We start from the raw sequence: 26,968 nt of genomic DNA on the forward strand, positions 1-26,968 counted from the left end.
CTTGGACAAGAGCACAATGACAGGGTCTTCGATGGCTTCTGAGGGAAGCATAGGGCACTTCCCCTGTGCCCCTGCCCCCAACTACCTCCTGGGACTTCTGGCCAGAGTATAATCCCCAAATGCAGAGTTCAGCTATGCGGTTTGGGAGACAGAAACAGAGCCAGAAGGGGCCCCCGCCGGTAGACGTGGCTGTGCATGGCTGCTGGTGCACGGTAAAGGCCAGCCGCAAAGGTTCTGCAACGGCCCCAGGCTGGTGCGCCCTGTCCTGGAGCTAGCATGCTCCCTGCTCCAGGGAGCCTTTCCTCTTCCTGACACCTGGCTTGAGATTCAGTTCAGGTCAAGACACCCCAAGGTGTGTATAGTGGGCAGAAAAAGCTTTGTCTTTCAAAAATGCTGGTAAGAGTGGAGGCTGCAGGGAGGGGCTGGCTGCTGGGCAGCAGTCCTGACACCTCAGTGTGGTGGGTCAGTTCCTCTCATGCATGTCCCCTCGCAGTCGGATCAGGAGAAGCAGGTTGAGAGGACTGGGGAGGGCCAGGGGAACTGAGGACAAGCCCCCCAGGAAGGCCATACTCCCAGCTCGCAGACCCCCCCACCCCCCGGGTTTCTGTACTCTTTCCCCACATGCTGATTGGTAGAGAGGTGACTCGTCTGAAAGTGATCTAATCGTTTGTCCACGAGAGAAAGTGAGCCTGACCTTGTCCTCTTGCCAGGCAGGTCCTCTCTTGGCATACTGGGTCTCCGGCCCCATCAGAACCTCGGTATTCTCTGCCAAATGTGGGAACTCATTTCTTCCCCCCAGAGTTACGGGGCTCCCCAACCCAGGCCTCAGGGCAGCTGCCAAAATGTAATTGCAACATCTTGTGTTAAGCATTTTTAGGGCTCCAGGGGGAGTTGCCTTTAACAGCGGGCTTTACATGGGGATCCCTGAAGGGTGTTGACAGGCCACAGGTCAGAAGGACACTGTCTTGCAGTGGGTGGATGAGAAGGACCCCGGGCAGCCTCTCTCTGGGCCTGGCTTGTTGGATGAGCCCTTTCGCTACCCCTGGGAATAGCTCTCCTGGTCAAGGCGTCCTTTGGTGACCAGGAGTATAAAAAGCAGTGGTTCTCGCTCCTGTATTTCTAGGTAAGTCTTCAAAGTCTTATTTGTAGCTAGTTTAGGTCCTATATTCTGAGAGGTGATGAACTGTTTTTGAGGGGCAAAGCCCCATCACCAGAGGCAAACCAGAAGGGTAGCAGCCCTTGAAAACCTGGGTAAGGTGAGGGGTTCTGAGGATGCGTCCTCTCCCCTCCATCCTGGGATGGAGCAGACATAAAGCAAACGGCTGCAGGGGTCTCCCCTGGCAGGGGCTCTCATCACTGGTCTCGGACTGGCTCCCCGAAGGAGGGGGCTGGGCCACATGGCCGTGGAGATGGCGTCCCAAGCTCACACTCTTAACCGCGGCATCTCACACAGGAAATGGTTGCTGAATGAGTATCAGTGGTCCTTGTGATGATCCTTCCCTGACCTCCCCATCATGCACACCAGCAGCCCTTCTCCAAACCTCACATTTCCTTCTTATGGCAAGGCTAAAAAATCCCAGCTCTGCCACTTACTTTGAGCAAAACCCTAACCTGCCTGAGGCGCAGCCCTGCTGCCCACAGAATGGGAGCAAGAATACTGATCTTCGTGGTTGTTGCCGTGCTTAGAATTAGGGTATCCGAGTGCGCAGCCCAGAATAGGCACTTGCGAAGTGGCAGCTATTACTCTGTTGTGTCCGGTTGCTGGAGATCCCAAAGCAATTTTTGAATGTAGGTTTTATTATTATTATTCAGGTGCCATGAGGCCAACAGATCAGGAGAGAAGTGTAATTGAAAAGATGGCTTGGTACAGTTACACGGGGCTTCAGTAGCTGGGCTAACTTCCGCAGGCTGCGGGGCACAGGGACTGTCCCTCGTTGTCTGGTACCTGGCCCTGGGCTGATTAGGGCAGGTGGATGGTGGCCCAGGGCGGGAGAGCCTCTAAAGGGAGCGGTTGGGGGTATGGGCTCCGCTCAGCTGGTTGGTTGGCAATATGAAAGTTCTTTACTATCTCCAGGAATTGGGCAGCCCTGGGAGGGGCGGTCTCCAGAGGCAGGCCCCAGGATGTTGAAGCATCATGTTTAGAAATTAGAAAATTAGTTACTACAAAAGCCTCAATAATGGCTTGGAAATTCACGTTTAGTTTGTTAGTCTCATTTTCCTGCAAACAGCCAATGGGTATTCATCAAGCCCCTGCTACATGCCAGGACCCGTGGTTTATAGAAATGAATCACAGACCCTGGGAGATGACCCTCAACAAATCTGTATTTTTGTTAATTGATTTGTGGGTGCCATTTGTGGGTGCCAATTGATTTGTGGGTCACATTGTTAGCTATCATGTCACTGAGCACAGTTTCCCAACAAAGGTCTGTGCGTGACCAGTGCTGGTTCCAGGCCTTACCAGGTGACAGAGGACCTGCAGATTGGAGGCCCGATCCTGTTTGCTCAGACCCAACAAACTCGCTTCTGCGGCTCAGCCTGCTCTGCTCTCCGCACAGAAGCCAGAGGGCTGGAGATGTTTGAGCCCGCAGGCTCCAGGGACGCTGCCAGCTCAGTCCCACACAGGTGGCATGGGCTGGGGTCCTAGGCTTCCTGTCTTCTAAGCCAGACACCCAGAGGGCCCTCCCACCTCAGCTGGTGGTGACACACGGTCCACTTATCCATTCCCGCGCCGGGGCCAGACCAGTTCATCAAACCGAGGAGGACCAGGAAGTGGGAGGGAGGTTGCATTTAGGGGCTTGGGAAAAGCGGCAATTTAAAAATGGAAATAGCCGAGATCTCATTTCCATATAGCAAACATATCATCAGATGATTCAATTCCTTTGACAAGGGGCAGGAGAATTGGGAAACTTTTTGGGAGGGGTCCCAGACCACTCTGTAGGAGGAGGGTCTTTGGCGTGAATTTAGGCAGACCTGAGCCCGCTGTTGTTTGAGTCTCTCATCTCGGCAGTGAGAGTTTTTCTTCCACTCTGTGCACTGCCCCTGTTCGGCAAATGTAGGGGCACCTTCCTCACCACCAACCCCTCACGACCCACTTTTTCCTGGCCCCCCCCTTCCTCCTAGGTCCCAGTGACCGGCTGCCCACCCTGACTGCCCTCATCTCCCCGCCCGCTTGGCTTTCTCTCCCCACCTCTCAGCCCCAGCTACAAAGTAACCTGCACAACAGCCAGTCCCCATCTTCTCTTGCTTTCCTCCAGGCACAAATAAGTACACAAGCCCCCTGATTGTTTTCAAGAAATTTTATGCAAAGTAACTTGAGACATAGATAGGGGTTGAGAAAAATAACAAATATTGCAGGGAAGTTACAAAATTACAAGATATCTCTAGAAGTCTTAGGAGAAATTGTCCTGGGTTATTACAACATCTAAACCCAATTAGGTCCTTCCACCCCCTCCTTTTCTTAGAAATGGATGTGAAAGGCTCAGACTCAGACGATCATGCAGAAGACAGTAGGCTGCCTGCCCCCTCGCTGGGCCGCCTGCCTCAAGCACTCAAGTCTGAGGGCCAAGGGCTGGGGTGACTGGTATTTAGTGTATCCATCCCAGTTGGGGGTTCCAACCCTCCCAAACTCAGGTCAGAGGATGCAGCAGGCGGGTGGCTGTCCCCTGCAGTGTCCCCGCCTTACACCCGCCTCCTCCCTTCAATAAGGGAGAGTAAATGGAGGTCCCCATTAAAGCCAGAACGGGACGAAACCTTCAAAGACAGAGGTTATTTGAGGCTGCCTGTTACAGTGACCAGTGTGGATGGTGAGGAACCCCAGAGAGGGTGGTGAACTCAGCCTCGGGCAGTTTTAACCAAGATCCTTGGATGAAATGAGGTCTGAGGTCCTTTCCAGCAATAAAACCTTATCTCCACCTGCTGTTTACGAGCTGTGGAGCCAAAGGGAACAGAAAGAAAATGACTGAGTATTTGTTGTTGGTAAAACCAAGTTAGGTGACAGTTGAATCTTTGCATCTGCTTTCCATATTGTCTGGACCCAGGTTCTCTAGAAATTAGTAAATGCTCACTTTCATCTGATGCAATTTGCGATTATTTTTTTTTAATGGGAGAAAAAAGAAATGTCAACAGATACCCCCTCAAATGCTCTAACATTGTGATCATTATGATCAAGAGATTAAAAAATGACTTTTTCAAAGAAAGGCTAAATTGATAGCTCAGGGTGCTTTCTCATGGTCTCACTGTTAATATGTGGCAGAGGCAGGCTTTGAATCTACCTCTCCAGGGCCCCAGACCCGTGCTTCTCCCCTGTGACACTTTCAGGGAACTGGGACCCAGGGGTTGGGAGGCTCCCTCCATCAGGCGTGATGCTGTCAGCTCAACTGCCCAGGGCTGAGTGGTTTTCAGATAAACTTTCCTTTTCTGTTGTTTAATCCCCACTCCCCAGCACTTCCCCATCCACAGCAGACAGCATTTTAGCAAAAGCTCTATAGGGGGTACCCTTGTTCCTATGGTTAGAAGGAACCTTTCACAATTTTAACCTCTGGGAATAATAAAAGAAAAGAAAATAATAAAATAGAGACAACCCCATTTTGAATGTGGCCTATTAAAAATAAATCAAGGTCCTAAAAAAATAAGCCAAGCTCTTGCAATAGTAAGACTTTCACTGATTTTCCAAGAATGTGTCTTCACATTCTCCTTTGATATGACAAATGCCTTACTCCAGAACTGTGTATCTTTGTGCCATAGATGTGTGACTTCACCATCGACTCCAAATCCAAATCAGAATGTCCAGGGGTGGGGTTCAGGGCGTCTAGGAGGTTCCAAGCATGACTGTACTACTCAGCCAGCATTGGTGTCAGTTCAGTTCTAATGCCTTCTTCCACAGTTTGCCTATACGGGCACTAAGTGGCAATCTGGAGTCATGCGTGAGTAAGGAAAGCCAACATTTATTTTTTCAGCCCAAAATTTTGCTCAGAAATATATTTTCCCATCTGACACAAATTGTCAACTATTTGCAAAGGGAAATGTAAAAGATGCTCTTTACAGCAAAAACAAATGCCTTACACATGTCTGTTCTTGCGAAGACCCTTATTGAGGTTTTGCTGTGAGCTGGATGATGGGTAGAGAGGTCAATGAGACATACCCTGCCCCAGAGGACCTTTTTAAATAAACGGGGCAGAGGTGGAATTGACAATTGTGAATAATGAGGTGGGTGCTAGAGATGTGCTCAAGGTTCTGACGTGGTTCTTTCAGTGGCACTTAATCCTTAAACTTTCTACCTTCTAGAATATTCTTAGTCTTGGACATCTAAAAAGTTTGGTTTTGCCTCTTTGTAAATGAAATCTCAGAGTGCATTCACATTTTTCTTGCAGTTTGTCACTGAACTCTGGTTTAATTACTTTCGCTAAAGTCAATGTTTCTTGAATTGTGGCTGTATTCAATCAAGTACTGTTCAAGGGGACTTTAGAAATATATGGGTGTAAATTTATTTTACTAGTTAGGTACTTATTTTAATGTGTAATAGGAAGGAACTAGTTTTCCACTTATGCAATACAAGATTTCCTTCTCAAATTATTTAAGTTACAAAACTGTGGAATGGTGGAGAAATTAATAACCCAGACATACTCAGCTATAGCTGAATTATGCAGGCTATATGCAGATGGCGTGGCTGGGGGTGGGGAAACCGTCTCCCTGACTGCTCCCAGCCTGGCACGTGGGGCTCGGGCTCATTCTGCAAGTCACTTCTCACTTAGTTTTTAGTTTCTATTTGCTCTCTTGGAGCCACTGGCCTTGCCCTCTTGAGCCCCTTTCTCTCTGGTCTCCTGAGATGCCAACCTCATTTCTGGAGGCCACTGCCTGATTGAAAAATCTTTTCCTTCATTCTCCTAAATCTGGAAGAGTTTGTTTGTTTGTTTGTTTGTTTTTTGTGCCATTTTCTCTCATGAACTGGTCTTGCCTACAAACAACAAGTTTGTTTAATAAGTAACAGCTTTGTCTGGTACTTTCTTCATAAGTATTCTCACATGGAGGAAGAAAGTTTCTTAAAGTCACAGTTTTCAAATTTCCAACAGCTGTAAGTCAGATGATAAAGCTGAAGAGAAATGTAGCAGGTTTCGGCCCACCTAGAAAGGCCTGTGCATCAAATCCCTGCCGAGCTGCTGCCCTCCCGACGCCAACTCTGGCACCAGCTCCCAACACAGAAGGAATCCCTTCCTCTGTGATGCAGCACTTTGCTAGTGCCCCTCTTCGCACACCTGCTTCATTTACACCTGTGTAATACTGGCCTTCTTACATGTCTTCTTCCCCTCAGATGTAAGCATCTGAAGGGCATTGGCTTTAGTTTAATCTCTCATTCAACAAATGTTTTCTGAGTAGCTACCATGTGCCAGGCATCTGTCTGAGACCTGGGAAGTTGAAAGTGAACAATGCGGCAGAGTACTTCCCCCATGCACCTGGGGATCACTGCATTTCCCATTGTCTATCCTAAGTGCATGAGTTAGCTAACTGCTGCGTAACAAATCAGCCCAAAGCTCAGGGGCCTGAAACAACAATTCACTCTCTCACCCGGTTGTTGAGGAAGCCATGGGTATGCAAGGAAAGCCAAGATTTTTTTTTTAACTTTTTGAGATCTAAAATTTTGCTCAGAATTGTGTTTATATATAATACAATCTGGCAGGAATCTGGGAGCAGCCTCGCTGGGCAGTTCTGACCCAGGGTCTCTCATGAGACTGCTGTCAAGTTCTTGGCTGGAGTATAGTCATCTGAAGGCTGGATTTGGCTGCAGAATCTGCTCCCAGGCTCACTCACGTGGCTGTTGGCTGAAGGCCTTGGTTCCTTACCATGTAGCCTCTCCATAGGGTGTTCATGACATGGCTGCTGGCTTCCTCCCAAATGTATATTCCAAGAGAGAGAAAGAGTGAGTAAGAGGGAAGCTGTAGAATCTTTTGTCTAAACACCATCACTCCTGCCATATTCTACTGGTTACACAAACAGATCCTGGAACATGCAGAAAGAGACCACACAAGGGGCAGAGATCATCTGGGGCCATCTTGGGGGCTGGCTACCACAGTAGGGCAATGGACAGTGGGTATTCAATAAATGCCTGTTACACCATTTCCCACAACAATTCAGAAGTCAAAACTTCTACTTATTTTTTTTAATAGACTTCATTTTTTAGAGTGGCTTTAGGTTTACAGCAAATTTAAGTGGGAAATATACAGTGTTCCCATATATTCCCTTCCTCTCCACATGCACAGCCTCCCCTACTATCAGCATTTTGCACCAGTGATACAACCTGTTACAACTGATGGACTTACATTGCAACTTATTGTCACCCAAAGTCCATAGTGTAAAATAGGGTTCATTCTTGGTGTTGTACATTTTATGGGTTTGGAGAAATGTATCATGGTATGTATCTACCATCATGGTATCATACAGAATCGTTGTAGTGCTAAAAATCCTCTGTGCCCCACCTACTCATCCCAGCCCCTGGCAACCACGATCTTATTACCATCTCCATAGTTTTGCCTTGTCCAGGATGTCATATAGTTGGAATCATACAGTATGCAGCCTTTACATATGGGCCTCCTTCACTTAGTAATACGCATTTAAGCCTCCTCCAGGTCTTTTCATGGTTTGCTAGCTCATTTCTTTTACTCTTTTGGTCTTTTTAAGCAGATAAGGGAGCATACTTGTTGCCCTGGCTTTAGTGATTGTACCATTTTGGAGTGTTTTTAATCTTCCACTAAGCTTAAATATTTTGGATGGTTTCTCAGCTAACATGCTGCTGCCATGTTAAATTACAAAGTCAATAAATGTGTTTTGGGCAGACTTAGTAACTTGTCTTTCCCCTGAATTGTCTTCTTTCCCTTACATTCATATTCCCTAACTATTGCCAGAACCATTCATGTTCTGCCTGTCTAACCATTTATGGAAGACCTCTATTTGAACCCTTTATTATGTTCTTTTTAAAATAGGTTTTGTTTAAGGTACAAAGCAATTGAGTCTTGCTAAAAGAGCTAAGCTGTCTCAGAGAAAGGTCTATGTCATGTGTGTGGGTTTATAAGGGTCCTGTCACTCGTGGGTGTTTGCTATTAAATAGAAGCCTCAGGAGGAGGGGAGGGAACCACTCTTTTTGATGGGAAAAAGCAGAGCTGTACCATTTCAGTTTGCCCCACTCTTACCGTGAACTACGGACAAGCATGCAAACGACAAAGGCAAGATTCAAGTCGGCACTCTTGCTGGCTGTGTGATTTCCCTCTTCCTATTCTGCTAGACCGAAAGTCAGTGCAGACTTGACCGTCCAGAGATGGTGTTCTGCTTGGTGGAATTGAAGGAAACTGGTCCTGCCCTTGTCGCTGACTGGTTTAGGAAAACGCTTTCATTCCTAGAGGAAGGAAGAGCTCCTTACTTTCTCATTTTCCTCCCTAAGGTGGAAACTTTCCAGCTGAATGACGATTAGGACTAACCTGGCACTTTATGAATCATGAGGTAGCCTCGCTAGTCAAGTTGTGAATGTATATTGTTTGCACTTAATCCTTAACTGCACCACAATCAGCTTCCTAAACTGACTGCAGGTTAGGCAAAGTATAGGGCCTTGTCCCTCCATAAAGAAGCATGTGCAAAAAGTACTCATCAACTGTTTCTTTCTTATTTTGAGAGAATGATTTCTTGTATTGAAGCAGAAATACAAGATGCTGCAGAAACTCAAACAGTTAACAGAGCATAGTTGAACTTAATTAGACCTTAGGGGAAATAAGAAGAGGGTCAGACAAAGTCAATGAATGGGGAAGCCCAAGATGAATTTGGATAAATATAAGGAGAAGAGCATTTCAGCATGGGCATCTTCTGATCCTCCCAGTAGCTCGTCTGCCACCATTACTACCATCTGCAGAGGAGGCAGGGCTGAGAGCAGGAGAGCTGGGGTGACTGTCAGGATGATAGCAGCTCCTTTATGTACAGCAGAGAATGCTAGGCCTACCCTTCTGACTCTTGAGGGAAACAGACTCTTCTCTGATAAGTTGCAACCAGACAGCCAGGGGCTTCCAGGAGACAAAAAAAAAAAAGAGACAAAATGTACAAGAAGCCTACACACTGAGGTGCAAAACAGGTTATAGATCCTAGTGCGTGGAAAGGGATGGAAGATTCTGGAAAAGTGAATTTAGGGGGAGTTAGATGATGTACTCTGTGCCAGCTTTACTGGGAAATCAGGTTAACTCTTCAGAATTTTATAACATTGAAGGGTTGATGAGAATGGCAAATGAATTTGTGTTTCTTGACAATTTGCGCCAAAGGGTACCCAAGCTTTTACGGAAATGTTATGTAATAGTTCTATTTAAATGTTTTAACAGCAGTGTTTTCAGTAAATGGAGTAAATGAGTGGGAAAACGTTCCTCACTTAACAATACCCCTGGGGAACCAGGGCACCAGCATGGTCACCCCATGTCCTTAACCGAAGCTCTGAAAGGACACATGGGTCGTAATGTACCTGACAGGTGCTAAGTAGTCAGGGCCACATGCTTGGGGAAGGTGGAGAATAAGCATAGCGGGGAGTGCATACTCTGAGAAAACGCCCTCCATCCATTCTCACCTGCCTCCTGGGGTCAGTGCATCCCTTCCTTTCCACCTCGGGTGTCATGGCCAGCAGAGGTTAGTGAGTTTCCTGGCCTCTGCACACGCCTCGAAGGAGTCCAGCTGGATGATGACCGGAAGTGAGGGCACCTGGTCGTCACCCAGGATTTACCACCAATGTTTGCATCCCTTCTCTGCAAACTGAAGGGGTGAGACGAAACGATCCCTAAGCCCCAGCAGAGCACTGGTGTTTTGCTCTTCCGTTCTGGCCGGAGCTGGTGAGCCTTGTGCAGCTTCATAGGATGAAGTCACTGCTTTTCCCTGTAAATCTAAACCCCAGGCTGCAAACTCGTGGTCAGATCCCGCATGCAAATTGCAAAGGTGTTTTGTTTTCACTCCCTAGTGTTTTTTTGCTTTTTGCCCTTAAGAAGAAATAAAAGTAGTTGTTGACACTTAAAGATAAGGGGGATTTCTTAAAATCACTTCTGGCTTGTCTTGAAAATTTTGCATCTAGAAACACCTGGCCCTCACTCTTACACCCACACCTCTTCCAGATGTGGCCTGTGCTGCCGGATTCCCCAGGGCCCCCTGGCCCACTGTGTTCATTGCCATCCCTTCCTGGCCATCATAGAAGCTGGAGTTTGCAAATCCTCTGAAATCCTCTCCATATTCTCCAGACCGCTTGGGACAATGATGCTTTGTAAAGGTCCCATACTCCAGCCTGTGTGAGCTGTCTCCACTGCTTGGCCTGGCTCTAGGAGGGTGGGTCTGTGAGCTGGGGGCATGCCTGGCTGGCTTGTTCATGAGGGCAGAGGGGCAGGAGGAGAGCTAGAGGCTGAAAAGCTTGTCATGGTTCTGAAAAGCTCCCCATCATTACAGATGCAGTACAGATGTGCCGAAGGTGTATCAGAGGCCCTGTGTGAACATCGCTGTACATCAGGGACAGATGAGACCAAACTTAGAAATAGCTCTTTTTGAAAGCTGGGGTTTTCCAGTGTCTGTTTTCCTCCTCCTCCTCCTTACTGTCTAGGTCCATGCCACAAACGACGGGCAAGCGCCTGCTGCACCCAGCTGGGCTCGCTGTCAGCCCTGAAGCATGCTGTCCTTGGGCTCTACCTGCTGGTCTTCCTGATCCTTGTGGGCGTCTTCACCTTAGCAGGTAAGAACACTGTTTCCTGTCCCGGCCTTTAAAGATGCAGAAGGAGATGCATGGCAAGTGAGGGCTGGAGCTGCTGCTCTTTGTTCTCACAGTCATGAGCCCGAACACTGCCCTTGTCACCATGGAAACCACAAGGAGGAAGCTGGCTCACCTTTCCGACCAGGCATGCCTCTTAGCAGTGCTGCCACTTTCAAGGGGGACGAGGAGTTGGCAGGGGCTACGTGATCTTGGGAAATCTCTGAGTCCAGGAGCGGAGGCCCAGCTGCTCTGAGTGGCGTCTGGCGATTCCCACACTGTTGTGCGATACCATGCATTACACCAGGCCTCCAGTGTAATCGTTTGCACAGAGTGGGCTGGGTCCTTTGTCCTGGCTGTGATGAAAACAGACATGAGACACTTTGCTGCTGATGCTAATCGGGGTCACTGTAAACCTGCTGCCCTTTTGCAGGTAGTGGGGGTGGGATGAGTTTGTCCCAGTTCGGCTGGGCCCATCTCCCCAGTTTGTGTCTACCAGACAGGCTGGTGATGAGCTGGAGTTTGGAGCACATTCTCTAGCCAGGAAGAAGCAGGCCTCAGGGACTTAGGAAGGGAGCAAAGAAGGACCCTGGCTTCGAGCAGCCCAGCTTACCGCTCACAGGTCAGCCCCTGGTGATGGAGACGGCGAAGCAGATAGGGACACAGGCTGTGGTGGTCTCTCCCGACTCACACCCCAGGAAGGGATGCTCAATTCCCACCTTTCTCCATGGAGGCATGTAGGACTTAACCAAGTTAAGGCCAAGGGATCAGTTTATCTCAATCTCACCTGTCCTGCCTGAGTGCTGACTTTGTGCCAGGTTCCATGCCAGGATTGGAAACACAGCTAACTAAGACCCAGGGGCTTTCCTCAAGGACTGCCCAGTCTGGGGGATGGAGCAGAAGCACACAGATACAGCCCTGTCTCCGGGCAGAATGCCACAGGTTCTAGACCAGGGACTGCATGTTGGCACAACAGGAGCTGTGGAAATTTATAGGAGGCCATGGTGCAGAAGTGAAGGCATTGTTGCTGGCTGGCAGGGCTGGTCGGAGTGCTGAGGGTGGGCGGCTGGAGTTACTTGCAGGCCAGGAATTTGGAGGGGAAGCTCTTGCTGATGACCCTTCCCTGGAAAGCCTAAGGCAGATGTCCAGGACCTCCTGGTCTCAGGCTCATTTTCTGCCAAGCGAATCACTTGGTCCCTGTGATGGGACAGTCAGTGCTGCCTTCACCCTCAGGTTTCCACACTCAGGGAGCAGGACATCATCAGGGGTGGTGCCTGTCCCACCAATGACCTGGGGGGCAGCCAACAGCAGCAGAGAGAGAAACTCATGATTCATCCCAGACCAAGGGATCATGTCCGGCCAGAGGATGACTTGAACATATTCTTGGGCTGCCCAGTGAGAGTTTGGGATCTGGGTTTTGTGGGCTTGGCAGGCACAACCATAACAAATTTCCAGAATTTCTGTGAAGTATTTCAGCACAGCAGGGAAGCAGGGCTGTGGTACTGCAGCGACTCTGCTAACAGGGGCCTCGAGGTGACATCAGTGGGTCTAGAGGAGGGACCCAGGCTGGCGGGGATGCCGGGGCAGGTCTCTGGAGGCCCGGGAGGCCCGGAAGGCCATCAGCTCTCAGGAAGACAAGATTGCAGGGGGATGAAAGTTCTCTTTCGGTGTCTGAAGGGCTGCCACATGGAAGAGGGCAATGCCATCTGTGTGGCCTCAGAGGGTAGAACTGGACCAAGAGGTGGATTTTGTAAAGGGACAGATTTCCATTCAAAATAGAGTAGAGTCTAAAAGGCAGGGCTGCCCAGCCTGATGCAAAAAGGCTTTTCTGCTGGCCTGGAGTTCGAGCGGGATTTATGATGACATCCTGGACGTTTCAAAGGGAGGGTGGACCACGGTTTCCCAATCTAATGAAAATGTTGCCATGTTTCCTTTGCTGTTCCCTGGGGGACATATGGGGAGGATTTTGATCATTATGATCACCTTTGAACCTGAAGTTTCCTGATGCCAGATTGCCTGTGTAGAGTGGAATTTTGGGTGGATTGGAACTGATTTGGTAAAACACAGCATCATGCAATCTCTTGGCTCTGTGAAGTGGCCTCTGCCACCTCCCCAGGGTCTTGTCCAGGAAATCATATTGGCCTCTGGGAGAGGTTTGGTGAGGCTGGCCCATGAGAGAGTATAGTCACCGGTTGCCTTTCCCCTCTGGAAGGGACTTAGAATGTGGAAGACGAGTCTGGAGTTCGCCCAGGAGGCCCTGCCTGACCTTAGTAGGATGTTTCTCCAGATTACCCTGATTGAAGACCTCCAGCAATACTTCCTTTCTGAAAATGCCAAGATGGGGGGGTGATCCCTCTTTCAGCATAAACCAGAGCTTGCCTGACCTTCAGCTGGGGGTCCTGCTCTGGCCACTTCTCCATTTTGGGCAAAACTGCTCTCGAGTGCCTGTTGAGGTCACCTTGCACAGGTGGTGCTATGGACTGAACTGTGTTCCCCCCAGATTTATATGTTGAAGCCCATCCCCCAGCATGGTTTGGGAGGTAAGGAGCTCATGAGGGTGGGACCCTCTTGACGAGATTAGTGCCCTTATAGGAAAAGACATGAGAAAGAATGAGAGAAAGAGTGGTCAGCCATGTGAGGACACAGCAAGGAGGGGCCATCTGATAGCCAGGGAGAGGGACCTCACAACAACAGAATCTGCCAGCACTTTGATCTTGTACTTCCAGCCTCCAGAACCGTGAGACATGGATGTCTGTTGCTTAAACACCCCACTCTGTGGTGTTTGTTACAGCATCCCTGGCAGACTAAGACAGAGGAGTTTGGTTTGAACCACTCCTTATCTTTAAAACCTCCCCACTAGAACAAAGCTTATACATTTTTTAACCGGATGGTGAAATTACCCAGTGCAACCAAGTGCCAGGGCTGAATACCTGATCACAATATCTGACTGGAGCACAAACACTTGCTCTTACTGTTTTTCAATATTCTCATTACATAAAAATATTATTCTTAGAAAACCTCACATGGGATGACTCTCAATTCATCTCTTTATCCAAAAACTACTTAAAATAAAAGGCATGTGCTGCACCTTGTGCTTATGTATCTTCCCAGCTTCCCCGGCAGAGGGTTAACCCAGCTGTTGCCCAGATATCTTCTCCACGGGGTTTTCTACCCACCGTCTGCCTATCCATTCCTGACCAGCACCACTGGGTTCTATGCCCACAGCCTCCACCACTTCCCAAGGAGACGGCATTCCTCCATCCTCCCCACCCCCAAGCTCCCCTCCGCCTTTCTACCTCTCCAACCCGTTTTGTGTATGGCAGGCACAGGTGGTTCCCTATCACGTTTTTGTTCTGTTCCAGATTCATTTCTGGACAGTACAGACTGTTGGGCTTAAGTTCATGAACAGGTCACCTGAGACTGGATGGCCATGTGGTCCGGAGGTGCTCGGCAGAGCACTTTAGGGAGGATGCACTCGGAGAGGGAGTTCAGGGGTGAGAGGAGGTGCGGGCTTACCTGGGACATCACTGTGGTGACACTGGGAGGCCATCAAGAACTACATCTTCCTCCCCTTCCCTGTCACAAAACCACTGAGGAATCTGGATTCCCGCTTTACAAATGAAGCAGCAGAAAGGGGCTGCGCAAACGTGTGCGGGTCTGACGTGGCAGGAGGGTGAGCAGTGCGGCTGTGTAGACGACGGGAGGCACCCAGGCAGCTCCCGGGCAGGGGGGCCCCTTTCCCACCTTCCGCCAATTCTTCCTCGGCTGTGACAGTCTGACGTTCCATCCTCCTTCTCTGTAGGGGCTTCACGTGAGGGCGCAGGGTGTGCCCAGCACCGGAGCAGGGCCTGCTGCTCTGGCCCGTCCGGCTGCTGTAACTGCTGCAGGCTGGGGGCTTAAGACAATTTATGTCTCACGTTTCTAGAGGCTGGGGAGTCTGAGGTCAAGACATGGTCAGATACGGTATCAGGCGGGGGCCCACTTCTCGTGCACAGACAGCCGTCTTCTTGCTGTGTCCTCACGTGGGGGACAGGGTGAGGGGGCTCTCTGGGGTCTCTTTGACAAGGCACGTGTCCCATTCACAAGGGCTCCACCCTCGTGATGGCCTCACCTCCCAAAGGCCCCACCTCCTCATACCTTCACATAGAGGGTTAGGATTTCAACATATGGATTTGGGTGGGACACAAAATGTTCCGTCTCTAGCACAGGAATAAAAAGAATCACGAGATCTGATTTCTGCTCTGGAAGGGTTTAAAGCCATAAACACACATGCACATTGGGACAGTATGATGTAGCTAATGCTACACGCCAAATTATGCAAGAGAGAGCCTGATTTCTGGGAGCCGGAGGGGCTCAGCTGAGCTGGCGGGGAGCTCAACACCAAGTGACCCAAAGGTCACTGGCATTAAGCACCCCTCTTTTTGATTGCCTTGTCTTGAGCTGGTCTGTCCCTGACCCTATCATCAGAGAACAGTTTGCTCAGAGCCCATACCCGTTTATGTGGCAGATTTTTGACAATTCACAGTGTGGTACCCTTGACCCTCCTTTACTGACACGCTGTCAGACACAGCACCGTGAGCTCTCACGCTGAGATTTTCACAGTGGTGTTGTCACGGACGTTCATTCCATTACAGTGTTGCCTGGGAGGATGCATGGAGAAATTAGTTTCTGTCTGAGTCTCAGAAGGAGGGGTGTGATACTTGAGAAATTTGTTTGTTTTCCCCTTAAGGAGACCGTGAAACTGGAAGTAATTAAAATTGCTTTCAAGGAGGTAATTAATGCAAATGGAGCATGAGTTGTCATCCCAGTATAAGGTGTGTAAATCTGAAGGCAATTATCATGGAAACCTGGAGACGCATCTGTGTTCTTCCCATAGCCCGTGTATAGACTTAGGGAACACATTTCTATTAGTCTCATCCTATCTCCATCTAGTGTCTTGAACTTGTTCTTCCTTTATCTTCTCGCCTGTGGTTATCTTCGTGTATTTAATGTATCCCTGTAAACTGCCTTCATTCTTTTTGGAACAAGGAAGGGTCTTGTGCACAGTTTGTCTTTAAAAAAAATTCTGCCTACGTTATTCAATTCCTCAAGCTCATGATGATTTTTAATATGTGACCGGAATACGACCAAATGAATGACAGAGACAAGGGACCTAATTTGTGGAAAAAAGATGATTATTTCTGTTCGAGACAAGTATCGAAATGACATGGTAAAAATGGAATCCACACTCATGGACACGTGGCTCGTAGAAGACATAGGTATGCGTTCATTATAGTAAGTCATAGTGTATACTGTACTGGCATTATACCATTCTGAGAGAATTTTGAGGCAACCAGTGCCTTCTACTGGGTGACACCATAGACTCTAAGCCAGCCTGGCTGGGTGTGAGTCCACCCCTTCTCCATTACCAGCAGTGTGATGTGGGCCCACTTACTTGACCTTTCTGTTCCTGGGTCTCCTCATCTGAACATGGGAGAACAAGCCCACCTGCCTCACTGGGCTGTTAGGAAGTTAATAAGTTGATATAGCTAAAGCATTTAGAAGAGTGCTGTGTACACTGTAAGCACGACAGAAGTCGTAGCTATTATTATTATTGTTATAAGAGTCGCCCTCCCACTGTTAGAATTATCATTCTTGGTTTTTCTTGGTTTTCTCTGCAGTCCGTGAATCGTGATAATGTAAGTCAGAGTCACTCACTCCCAGCTCATCTGTTAACACTCAGTAATCTTGGGAAAAACCACTTTGCTGCCTGAACCTGAGTACCTTCATTTGTAAAATGAGCAGTTTGGGCTAGATCAGTGTTTCCCAGACTTTTTGATCATGACCTACACCAAGAGATATATTTTACAACATACTAGCTCATCCGTAGTCACGTAACTGAAATAATCTTAAATGTGTGATGAATGCAGATGATTTTCTATTCTAGTCATTTAAAAATATGGTACAAGCCACACATTTATTTCATGATGCATGGGTGAGATACGAGCCACAGTCTGAAAAACAATGGACCAGGTGACAGTTCTATTGTTCTGTGTGTCTTTCAAACACTGGAAGAGAAGAGCCGCATTCTCTCCAGGGTATGGGCTTCGAGCATGTGGGCTCAAACCTGGGCTGTGCCCCTGAATGGTTCTAGAATCTTGGGGTAAATCATTGCACTTCTCAATCATCAGTTCCCTCCTCTATCAAATGGGAGGAAAATAACACGTACCCTGTAGGGTAGTTGTGAGATAGAATAATTAACACATGAAAACTCTTAGTGTCTGCACATAGAAAATACTCAACAAATATTAGATATTGTTGATGCTGTTGTCGTTGTCATGGCTGGAACAACTAGAGGGGTTTTGCTGTCAGAACAGTAAGGGATTAGAAACGTACTCATTCGGCCTAGGCATCCAGTGGTTTTGTCTGCAAAGAGAACTTGGTGTGCCCCGTCAGTGTGCATAGCCAGCCCGTTTCCAGCTAACTCCCAGGGGAAGCCTGGAGACTTGGGTTTCCTGGAGTTGCCGTGGCAGCACAGGCTCAGGAAGCCAGGGAACAGGACTGTGTTTCCAGCATCGTGGCTCCTTCACGGAGAAAGCACGCTAGCCAGCTCTGTGGGCCGTTCCCCACCCGTGGCGCCCAGAGCTCAGCCCTGGAAGAGGCCTCACAGGACGTCTGGTACAACCTCCCATCCAGGGCAAGAGCCTCCCTCCTGACTTCCCAGGCAGGCGAGGTACTGTCCATCTGCCGAAGGGCAGCCCCAAGGGACCGCAGCGCCTGGCCAGTCTTCCTTTCCTTAGTTCCTTTCAAAACAAGGCTTTCTCCTCATCCTCGTGATTGTTCTTCAGTGAGTTGAAAACACCACGCTATGCAAGCCCTGTTCCTTCAACAGCAGCTCATTAGACTGGCGAGGAGACATGGGTGTGCACGCCCCACCTTCACTGCGCACTGTACTGAAGTTACCCGTTTATGCGCCTGCTCCCCTTCTCATCCAGAAGAAAGCTCTTTCATGATATGGCACTGTGTGTGTGTATCTTTTCACTCCCAGTGCCTAGCATTGTGCCCTGCACATAGTAGGTGCTCAGTTCATGTTTGGCCTAAACTGAACACCTCAGTGAATGGCCATACCCCCACCCCCATCTCCAGCCAACCAGCTCTAGGTGTTGGTGGCAGATGGCATTAGACACAGTACTGCTGGTGTGGTCCGGCCAGGGCAGGGAGTGTGGGGCTGTGGCTGGCTCTGGTCTGGACTCTCCTCACTTGCGGATGTGGCATGAATTTACACGAGCCTTGCTAGCAGCCACTCAGTGATACACAGCACCACGTGCACACATGGACTATTGTGCAGCCATCAGTGACCCTGTCCATTCCCCGCTCCACCCCAACCCCAGAGCTCTTTCAAAGGAAGGTCTGCCTGGTGAGGGTTCCTGTGTCCCATGTCAGTACAACTGGCCCGTGTTTATTTGACGGTTGCCTTAACTTAAACGCAGATCCTGTCAGTAGTAATACCAGTGAAATGCTATCATGCTGGCTTCTGCCAAGTATTGTAGCCTGTTGGATGGGTCTGAATCTGGATGCAGACATCTGTCATGTAGCTTTCCCTCACAGTCTTGTGACATCAGTCATGTCCAAGCCAGTATCCCAGTCCGATCTATATCCCAGAGCCTGCTGCCACGTGTAATGTTCCCAGGAGGGCACGCCAGCCCATGCACACACTTTACTATCCTGTGAGGTGAGGTGGGGTCACCTCAGAGACTCCCCACCAGACTTTTCCCTTTAACTTAGACCTCATTCACCCTCCCCTGACCTCCCCCTTGGCTGTGTGGGCCTTCCCAAGCCATCGGAGCCACCCCAGCAGCAGGTACCCAGCGTCACCCTACTCCCAGGGGAGTGGGAGGCAAGAGGAGGAAGAGCGTTTTGACATCCTGACCTGTCCACAGAAGAGTGCCCTGACCACGGTGAGAGACCTTTCATGTCTCTCTGGCTTTGATGGCTGCCTCCCACCACCCCTGAGAAGGAAGGTCACCTATGAATGTGACAGCTCCCTGGGTCTTCAGTCAAGTCATTACAACAACGAGGTGGGACAGGGCAGAGGATCCATCCCAGCTACAGCCCCGGGAGAGCCGTCCTCCAGACAAAGGGCCAAATCCAGCCACTGCCTAGTTTGTCAATACACTATGATTGGCACACAGCTACACTCAGTCATTTATGTGTTGTCTGTGGCCACTTTTAAACTCTGGCGGCAGAGTTGAGTAGTAAGAGGCCACATGCTCTGCAGAGTCTAAAATAGTTACTCCCTGGCTCTTTGCAGAGGAAGTTTGCTGACCCCTCCACTCTAGGCTTATACTGACCACTGATCAGCCCTTTAACATTTCACCTCTGGAAGGTGTTTTATGGTTTCCCAAGAATTTTCACACATGTTATGTCACCTAATCCTCCTAAGAATCAAAGGAATCCAGAAGAGAGTTCACAGTATACGGGTGAGGAAACGGAGGCTGAGAGCAGCCCACAGTCCTGCAGCCAGGGAGTGGGAGCCTGCACCACGATGGGATCATGTGAATTCAGGACATCACCCACCCCAGACCCCTGCTGGAGGCATCATCTGTCACCCAGCGGTGAAATGCATGGGTGCGGGAGTCAGATTGCCAGGCTACAAGTCTTGGCTTTACCATTTACCATGTGATGTTAGGCAAGTTATTCAAGCTCCCTGAGCCTTCGCAGCCTGTCTGTAAAATGCAAGTGAAAACACTCTCCACTCTGAAACGCTGCGGTGAGGATTAGGAGAATTCAGCCATGGAAGCTGCCTACAGCAGTCCCTGGCATGTAGAAGGTACCATCGGTGTTTGTTAGGTGATCATCACAGAATATAACTCCCGCCAGCCGTCCGGCAATCCAGCCCGCACTTCACCAGGCTGTACGGGAAATAGCAACAGAGCCTTGTCAACTGCTTTGATTTCTCTCCAGGAACTGGGATTGGAGGAAATGTTAGAGGCACTATGAACACAGCCCCCAGATCTTGCTAAGAAAAGGCACTTTCTTATTTAAGCAAAAGGAAGATGGGAATGGGCTGGACTTAGTCTTTGGTTTCCTTCTGCAGCTTGTATCTCCCTCTTCATGGCTCAGCCTCTGTACCTTCAAAATCTACCTTTCCTTCTGCTTTCTGGCTCTATCTTCTGTTGCATGTTCCAGAGCCATCAAGTAGATTTTGTCACTAAATGATGACTTTGAGTTTGGACTGAGATCGAAGCTGAGCAACTACCAAGCTCTTGATCTCCACCCTTTTGGAAAGAAGTTATAAACTCTTGGAAATTCTGTGACAATCTTGTAGGCATGTGCCTTGTCTGTCCCCACCCAAAGGCCTGGAGCCCTTGTGCATCGAGTGCAAAACAACACTGCTGAATGCCAACAATGTGCCTGGCACTGTGTTAGACACGGGGGATGCGAAGAGGAATAAAGAGGGGCCCCTGCCGTAAAGATGGTACCAACTGGAAAAGCTGGTATGAAAAAACAAACAAACAAACAACAAACTATAAAACAGTGTGAAGCAAAGAACAGATGTTTTGGAACCAGGTAAACCTGAGTTCAAATATCAGCTTGATCATCTGTGACTTGTGATCTGGGGAAGTTTTTTAAGCCTTATTTAAAAAACCCTATTAAAATGGTAATAATAACGATCACTTAGTATTATGACAATGCAACGAGAAAATACATAAAGGGCCTTGCGTAATGCCGGGCTTATGCCAGGGGCTCACTAAATGTTTCCCTGGGAATCTCATAATAGAGACAGCAAAATATTCTGAGGAGTTCTGATTTACTTCAGGGGAGTAATCCATTGGTCTCCTTTGCTGCTTTATCCTGATCTGCTTCACTTCTAAATCTTTGAGTAATTAGTAGCTCAGTCCTTGGCTTTAGTCTCTTCTTTAACTGAATTCTTTTCCTGGTGACCTTCATTCGATGCCATTATATTCCAACTCTGTCTTCACCTCTGACTTTTGCCCTGAATTTCAGACTAATATATTCAACCTACATGTGCCACCCCCACTTGGTTATGTGATAAACATGCCAAACTCAACGTGGGAACCAAGCTCTTGATTTCCCCTCCCCAAAGCTATTTCTCCCCCATTCTTCTCTCTCTGTAAATGACCCCAAGATCTACGCAGCTGTATTAACCAAAACCAAGGCATCCTCGCTTCCTCCCTCCTGCCCCCCCATGTGCCCCCCATCGCAAGTCCTGATGGCCCCGTCTCTCACCTGGACCCCTCCGGATGCCTCCCATTAGGGTGCCAAAGTTAGCAAATAGAAATACAGGACGCCCTAAGAAATCCGAATTTCAGATAAATGATGAATACTTTTCTAGTATAAGCATGTCTCAAGTACCTGGTGGGAGGGCCCAGGAGAAAGGACAGCGAGGCAGAGAACTTCCCACACAACCAGCCAGTCTCCTCTGTGGGGCACTGGGGGGAGGGGGTAGGTGGGGGCCCTCCTTGGTCTCTCTCTGGTCCGCTTGCTGCGCCTCCAGGCAGATGGTGTGTTTGGTCTCGTTAGGGTAATCTCAGGCTTCACCACATGCCCTCCGCCTCTCAGAGACCCTCAGAGCCAGGAAACCCTTCCTCCTCCCCCAGCTGCCCTTCCAGCCGGGCAGCCCGGGCAGCCTGACAGTGGCAGATTCCCCGGGCTCCTGCCTGTCTCCGTGCTCCTGTGTGAGAGCCCTGCATCCCCAGAGGTCCTTGTGGGAGCAAACCAAGGATGTAGGGTACTGGGGTGGGGGTAGCCCCTCCTGTATTCCCCCTTCCCCTCCCTGGGAAATCCCAGCAGAGAAGCAGGCACAGGCTCTGCCCTAGCTCAGGGGAGCTGGGTGGCCTTCCCCAGGGGTCCCTCACCATGCTTCTCTCCGAGTAGAGCACCATCTGAGCTTTGCTGCCTTTGAGTGGGGCTCCCAGGAGCCAGCCCCCTTGTCCCAGAGATCCCCATGACTAAGAGGGGTCCTTGGAGCCCCCTCCCCCACCTAGTGCCTGCATGAACGTGGTGGGGGCAGTGAAGAGGTGCCCCAAGTGACTTCTAGGTGGTGATGGCACCAGTTCCCAGGATGGGAAATGAGCGATCACATGGAGCCCTAGCCATGCGGAGTCCCTCTGGGAGGGATCCCTCCGTGGAGAGCTGCCGTGCGCCTCCATGCTGTCGTCAGCAGCAGCGGGGTCTGGCCAGTTGTCCTCTGTGAAGCATTTCAGCATATTATCTGCCAGAGGTTTGGAAAAACTGCATATTTCCAGGAGGAGCTCAGGAAGGCATCCTTATTTACCCATTAACACTTGTCCCCTGACCATTAGCTGTGGCCATTGGGCATGAATAAACAAGCAGATTGCCTTGAGAGAGTCCATGTCCTTTCAGGATCTATAAAGCAGTTTATACTCTTTGGCTCAGAAATCCTACTCCATTTGCCTCAAGGAAATAATTACAAAGAAGGAAAACAGCATGTACACAAAACTCTTAGCAACATTATTCATGACCACTCAAAAGTGGAAAACACCTCAATGTCCTTAAATATCACTAAAAAGCCTTAGGGAGTTGCTTAGTTAAAGGATGGTAAATCAACACAAAGGAATATTACACAGCCACTCCAAATGATAGCCATAAAGCAACGTGGGAAAATGTTTATGAAATAATGTCAGGGGGAGAAAGCCTGCCCAGTGGCGTGTGTATGTTCAAGCCCAATTATGCAATCAGATATGTTTGCAAACGGAGAAAGGGCAGAAGGGGACTTGGAGAAGTGGAAACAATTGTGCAGAGTGGGAGGCTTATTGGTTCACATTCTTCTCCTTCAATTTCCTCTAATATTGTTGGTGTTTCAATAAAACCACCCTTTAAAAAGCCACGGGAATCCTTCTGTAATCCCCAGAATGCAGTGCCCAGCATAGCTTTGACCTCCCGGGAGTCACCAGCGTGCAGCCCCCCCAGGTGGAGAAGCAGGTCTCCCCCCTTCACCCTGAACCTGCAGGCATGCTGCCCCCCTCCTGCTCTCCCACGGCTGCCTGCAGAGGCTTCCTGGAGAGGAATGGAGCTGGGCAAGGGCCCCAAGGGCACTCAGCAAGGGAGAGACCCAAGGACAGATGAAACCAGAGCTGGGAAGGTTGAGTCCTGGCCTCGGCTGTGTAAATGCAAATGAGGCCCGGGGTGCGGAAGTGTCCCGCTCTGGGCTTCCGGTGCCTCCGTGGCGGAAGAGGGACTTGCATCCGAGGCTCTGGATTCCCCCAAACTCCTGATCACCTCGGAAGCTCTGTCTTCTCGTGCACTCCCTGTTTCAAACCAATTCAGTGGAGTAAACTTGAAGATCTATTTGGCTTCATTAAATGAGCATGAATGGGGCAGCATCCCCTCTAGCAAGTACAAGGGAGGGCGAAAAAGGACATGATTGGCGAAGGATGCGTGTTTTAAGCAAGGCCACCCTCCTAAGGGGAGCTTAAGAGATCTGTCCGTAGCTTTCCTAGTGTGACCTAGGCAATTCCCTGTTACCTGATTTAAGGTCACATCGTGGGGTGGGGTGGGGGTTGAGACTGCAGTCAAGCTACATATTAAGTTTGCTGATGTGGGGCCTTCACACAAGCGACTCCCTTTGGGGCCCGTGGTTTTCTTCTTACCACCTCCTCAGGGGTCCCAGCTGTCCCCCAGACCCAGACACATGCTTTCTGGCACCAACCTTCATTCTCAAACTCAGTGCTTTGCCAATTAAAAAAAAAAATGTTTTCACCTCCTTTGGGAGTAGAGTCATTATTTGGGAGTAAGGGAGCAAAGTCAGATGCTCTGAGCTCCCAGCTTTACTGAGGTGTAACTGACAAGTGAAAATTGGGTGTCTTTAAGGTGTACAATGTGATGTTTTGATGTACATACACATTATTAAATGAGCACCATGATCCCGTCAACACTTAAGATCTACCCTCCCAGCAAATTTCAAGTATATAATACATATTGTTAACTCTAGTCCCTGTGCTATACCTGACATTTTCAGAACTTAATTCTTCTTGTATATCTGCAACTTTGAACCTTTGACCAATATCTTCCCCTGTCCTCCACCTACCCCCAGCCCCTGGTAACCATCATTCTTCTCTCTGCTTTTATGAGTTTGACTTTTTTTTAGATTCCATGTGTCAATGAGATCACGCAGTATTTGTCTTCCTGTCTCTGACTTACTTTACTTAGCATAATGTCCTCCAGGTTCATCCATGTTGTTGCAACTGATGGGGTTTCCCTTTTTTATTCCCTTGGCTGAGTAATATTCCCTTATGTATGTGCTGCATTTTCTTTATCCATTCATCCATGCACAGATGCAGGTGGTTTCCATGGCTTGGCCACTGGGAATGCTGCTGCAGTGAACACAGGGGTGCAGAGACCTCTGAGATCCTGTTTTCGTTTCCTTGGGTGCATACCCAGAAGGGGGATTACTGGATCTTAAGGTAGTTCTATTATTACTTTTTTGATGAACCTTCCTACTTGTTTCCCACAACAGCTGCACCAGTTTGCCTTCTAACCAACCATGTATGATGGTACATTGTTTTTCTATGGCTGCTCCCCTGCACCTTCCACATTAGGAGCCCCTGTGCTGAGACCTTGTCTCCTACCAAGTATCAATGTTCACAGCTTCTCCACCTTGTGTGTGTCCTGAGGACTCCAGGTTCCTACTTCTTTCCAGACAGGCAACATCTTCCAAAGAGCTTCTATGAAGGGCACAGGGACCTCAGATTCAACAGGCCCAAACCAAAACTCAAGTTCGAGTTTATGGATATACCATCATTTCTTTAACCAAATCCCTGTTGTTGGACACTGGAGTTGCCAACTCTGCCTGAGGGACAGGACATGACAGTTGATGAATGAAGATACTCAGTGGCTGGCAGAGTCCAGTGGGATGCAGGAAACCCTTTCAGCCCAGATCCCGGTGCCCCACCAGGTCCCCCGTGGGTGGTGAGAGGAAAGGGCTCTTACAACCTGCCACCTGTGCCCCTCTGCTCTGGACTTGGGGGCCACTCGAGGGATCCCCTTCCTTACCCTCCAAGGAGCTTTGATCCCTGTTGCTTTGCCTACCTGCCCCATGCACCCCACCCCTAGGTCTTTGAGATCTCTTGACTCTGCCGCACTCTGCCAGTCTACCCCAGCCCCTGGCATCCTATAGCCTTCAGCCCTGTTTGATGCCCTCAGGCCCCCTGGTTTCCTGCTGGGTTAGACTGCAGAAAGAGGGACCTGGACGGTATAGGTTAGCCTGGGCTGCTGTGACAAATGGCACAGACTGGGGGGCATAAATAACAGACATTAATTCCGCACAGCTCGGGAGGCTGGAAGGCCAAGCTCGAGGTGCCTGCAGGGCTGGGGTCAGCTGAAGCCTCTCCTTGGTGTGCAGATGGCCACTTCTCCCTGTCCTCACAGGGCCTGTGCTCTGCGCTTATCCCTGGTGTCTCTTCTTTCAAGGTCACAGTCCTATTGGATCAGGGCCCCATCTTTATGACCTCATTTAACCTTTACCTCCTGAAAGCCCCATGTGCACATATACTCACAGTGTAGGGGGCTCAGGGCTTCAACATATGACTTTTGGGGAGGGGACATGATTCAGCCCCTAATGAGGATGAAGAAAACACCCCTCCTGGGTTCTGCTTCAGGGTCAGATGCCTATGTGCTTCAGACCTTATTCTGCAAACTTGACCTCCTCTGAGCAACACTCCCACACACTGTTGTGCTGAAACCAGTTCTACTGCCTTGCTTTCTCATTGGGGTTTATTACAAAGTTCCCCCTTCTGTTACCTAAGGTTGGCCTGTGGCTGGACCCAAAAGGAGTTGAGTATGTGTCAAAATGAGGAAAAGCAGTGAAGGGAGAGGAAAAACACTCATTCTTTCCCACAATATTTTGCTATAATAAATACTGCTTGTGCATAAACCATTGTCTGTATAGTCAGTTATTTCCTTGGGATAGATTCCTGATGGTCATATTGCTGGGTCAAAGTGGACATATATTTTTAAGGCTTTATGGAAAGATCATACCAATTTGGGATTTTTAATTATTCTGTCTCTGTAAATATGTGTAGATGGTTAACAGAAAGGTCCCATTAACTGTGGTAAATAGAGGAGGTAGTTTAATTGCCCTTCGGGTGACCAGCCTGAGGGCTGAGGGCCGAGGTGAGCAGGGCATTGTGGGTCTGCAGCCCAGGCCCTCGGTGATGGGAGCAAAGACAGAAGGAGAGTCACCATCCACCACCTTTCCAAGGACTTGATCCATACAAACTGAGAGCCTCATATTCAAACTTAACTTGATCAGAATGACCCCCCAAGTGTATCCATTTCCTAGGGCTGTCACAGCAAAGTACCACAAAGTTCTGGGGAGCTTAGAACAATGGACATTTATTTTCCCACAGTTCGGGAGGCTGAAGTCCAAGATGGATGTGCAAGTGAGGCCACACTTCCTCTGGAGGCTCTAGGGGAGAATCCTTCCTTATCTTTTCTAGCCTCTGGTGCTTGTCAGCAATCCCTTTTCTTGGTCTGTAGATGCACTTTTATAATCTGTGCCTCTGTCTTCACGTGGGTTTTCCCTGTGTGCCTGTGTGTCTGTGGCCAAATGCCCCTCTCCTGATGAGGACGCAGTCATATTGGATTCAGGCCACCCTAATCCAGGATGACCTTAACTTGATTACGTCTGCAAAGACCCTCTTTCCAAATAAGGTCACACTCCCAGGTTCTGGATAGGCATGAATGTGGGGAGGGGGGCACTACTTAATCCAGGATACCAGGGTATGAAAGTACTTGCACCGGGACATTTTTCTGCAGAGAAGCATTGAAAGGAAGAAAGCATTTTGAGTTTCCTCTTGTCCTGCTGAGCCTGCAGGAACCTCACTGCTTTGGTTTCTTTCATGATGTGGGCACGAGAGGAGACAGAGGAGGGGCTCAGGGAAGCATGGCTTCTGGTACCCCCAGGTCCTGGAGACAGGAGGCCTGGCCCACCCCGCAGGGCCCTGGGGGGAGGCACCAGGGTGGTCCGGAGGCAGAGGCCGGGACCAAGGGGGAAGCCCAGGCTAGACCTTTATTGCAGTGTCTGCAGGAAAGGAAAGATGGGCAGAGCAAACAGTCTAGGACCGGCTAGTTTGAATTACTGTGGCGGGCTTCGGGCTGTCGGGGTGCTCACTGGCTGCCTGGTCCCTGGCCCTGGGATGATTAGGATGGGGAATGGGGGTGAAGGTACTGGCCAGACAGAAGTGTGGCTCCAGACTGGTTAGT

General features: G+C 49.3%; 1 protein-coding gene across 3 annotated transcripts in view; it reads left to right on the forward strand.

Moving 5' to 3' along the window:
* Positions 1-26,968, forward strand: part of SCARA5 (scavenger receptor class A member 5) — a 108,120-nt gene that overhangs the window by 14,060 nt on the left and 67,092 nt on the right. For all 3 annotated transcript variants that reach the window (XM_057506925.1, XM_036889085.2, XM_036889086.2), the window contains exon 3: positions 10,598-10,726. In XM_057506925.1, coding sequence (XP_057362908.1) covers positions 10,598-10,726 — 129 coding nt within the window. The remainder of the gene's footprint in view (positions 1-10,597; positions 10,727-26,968) is intronic.

This window comes from Manis pentadactyla, chromosome 1 (assembly GCF_030020395.1).
Source record: "Manis pentadactyla isolate mManPen7 chromosome 1, mManPen7.hap1, whole genome shotgun sequence".
NCBI lineage: Eukaryota > Metazoa > Chordata > Mammalia > Pholidota > Manidae > Manis > Manis pentadactyla.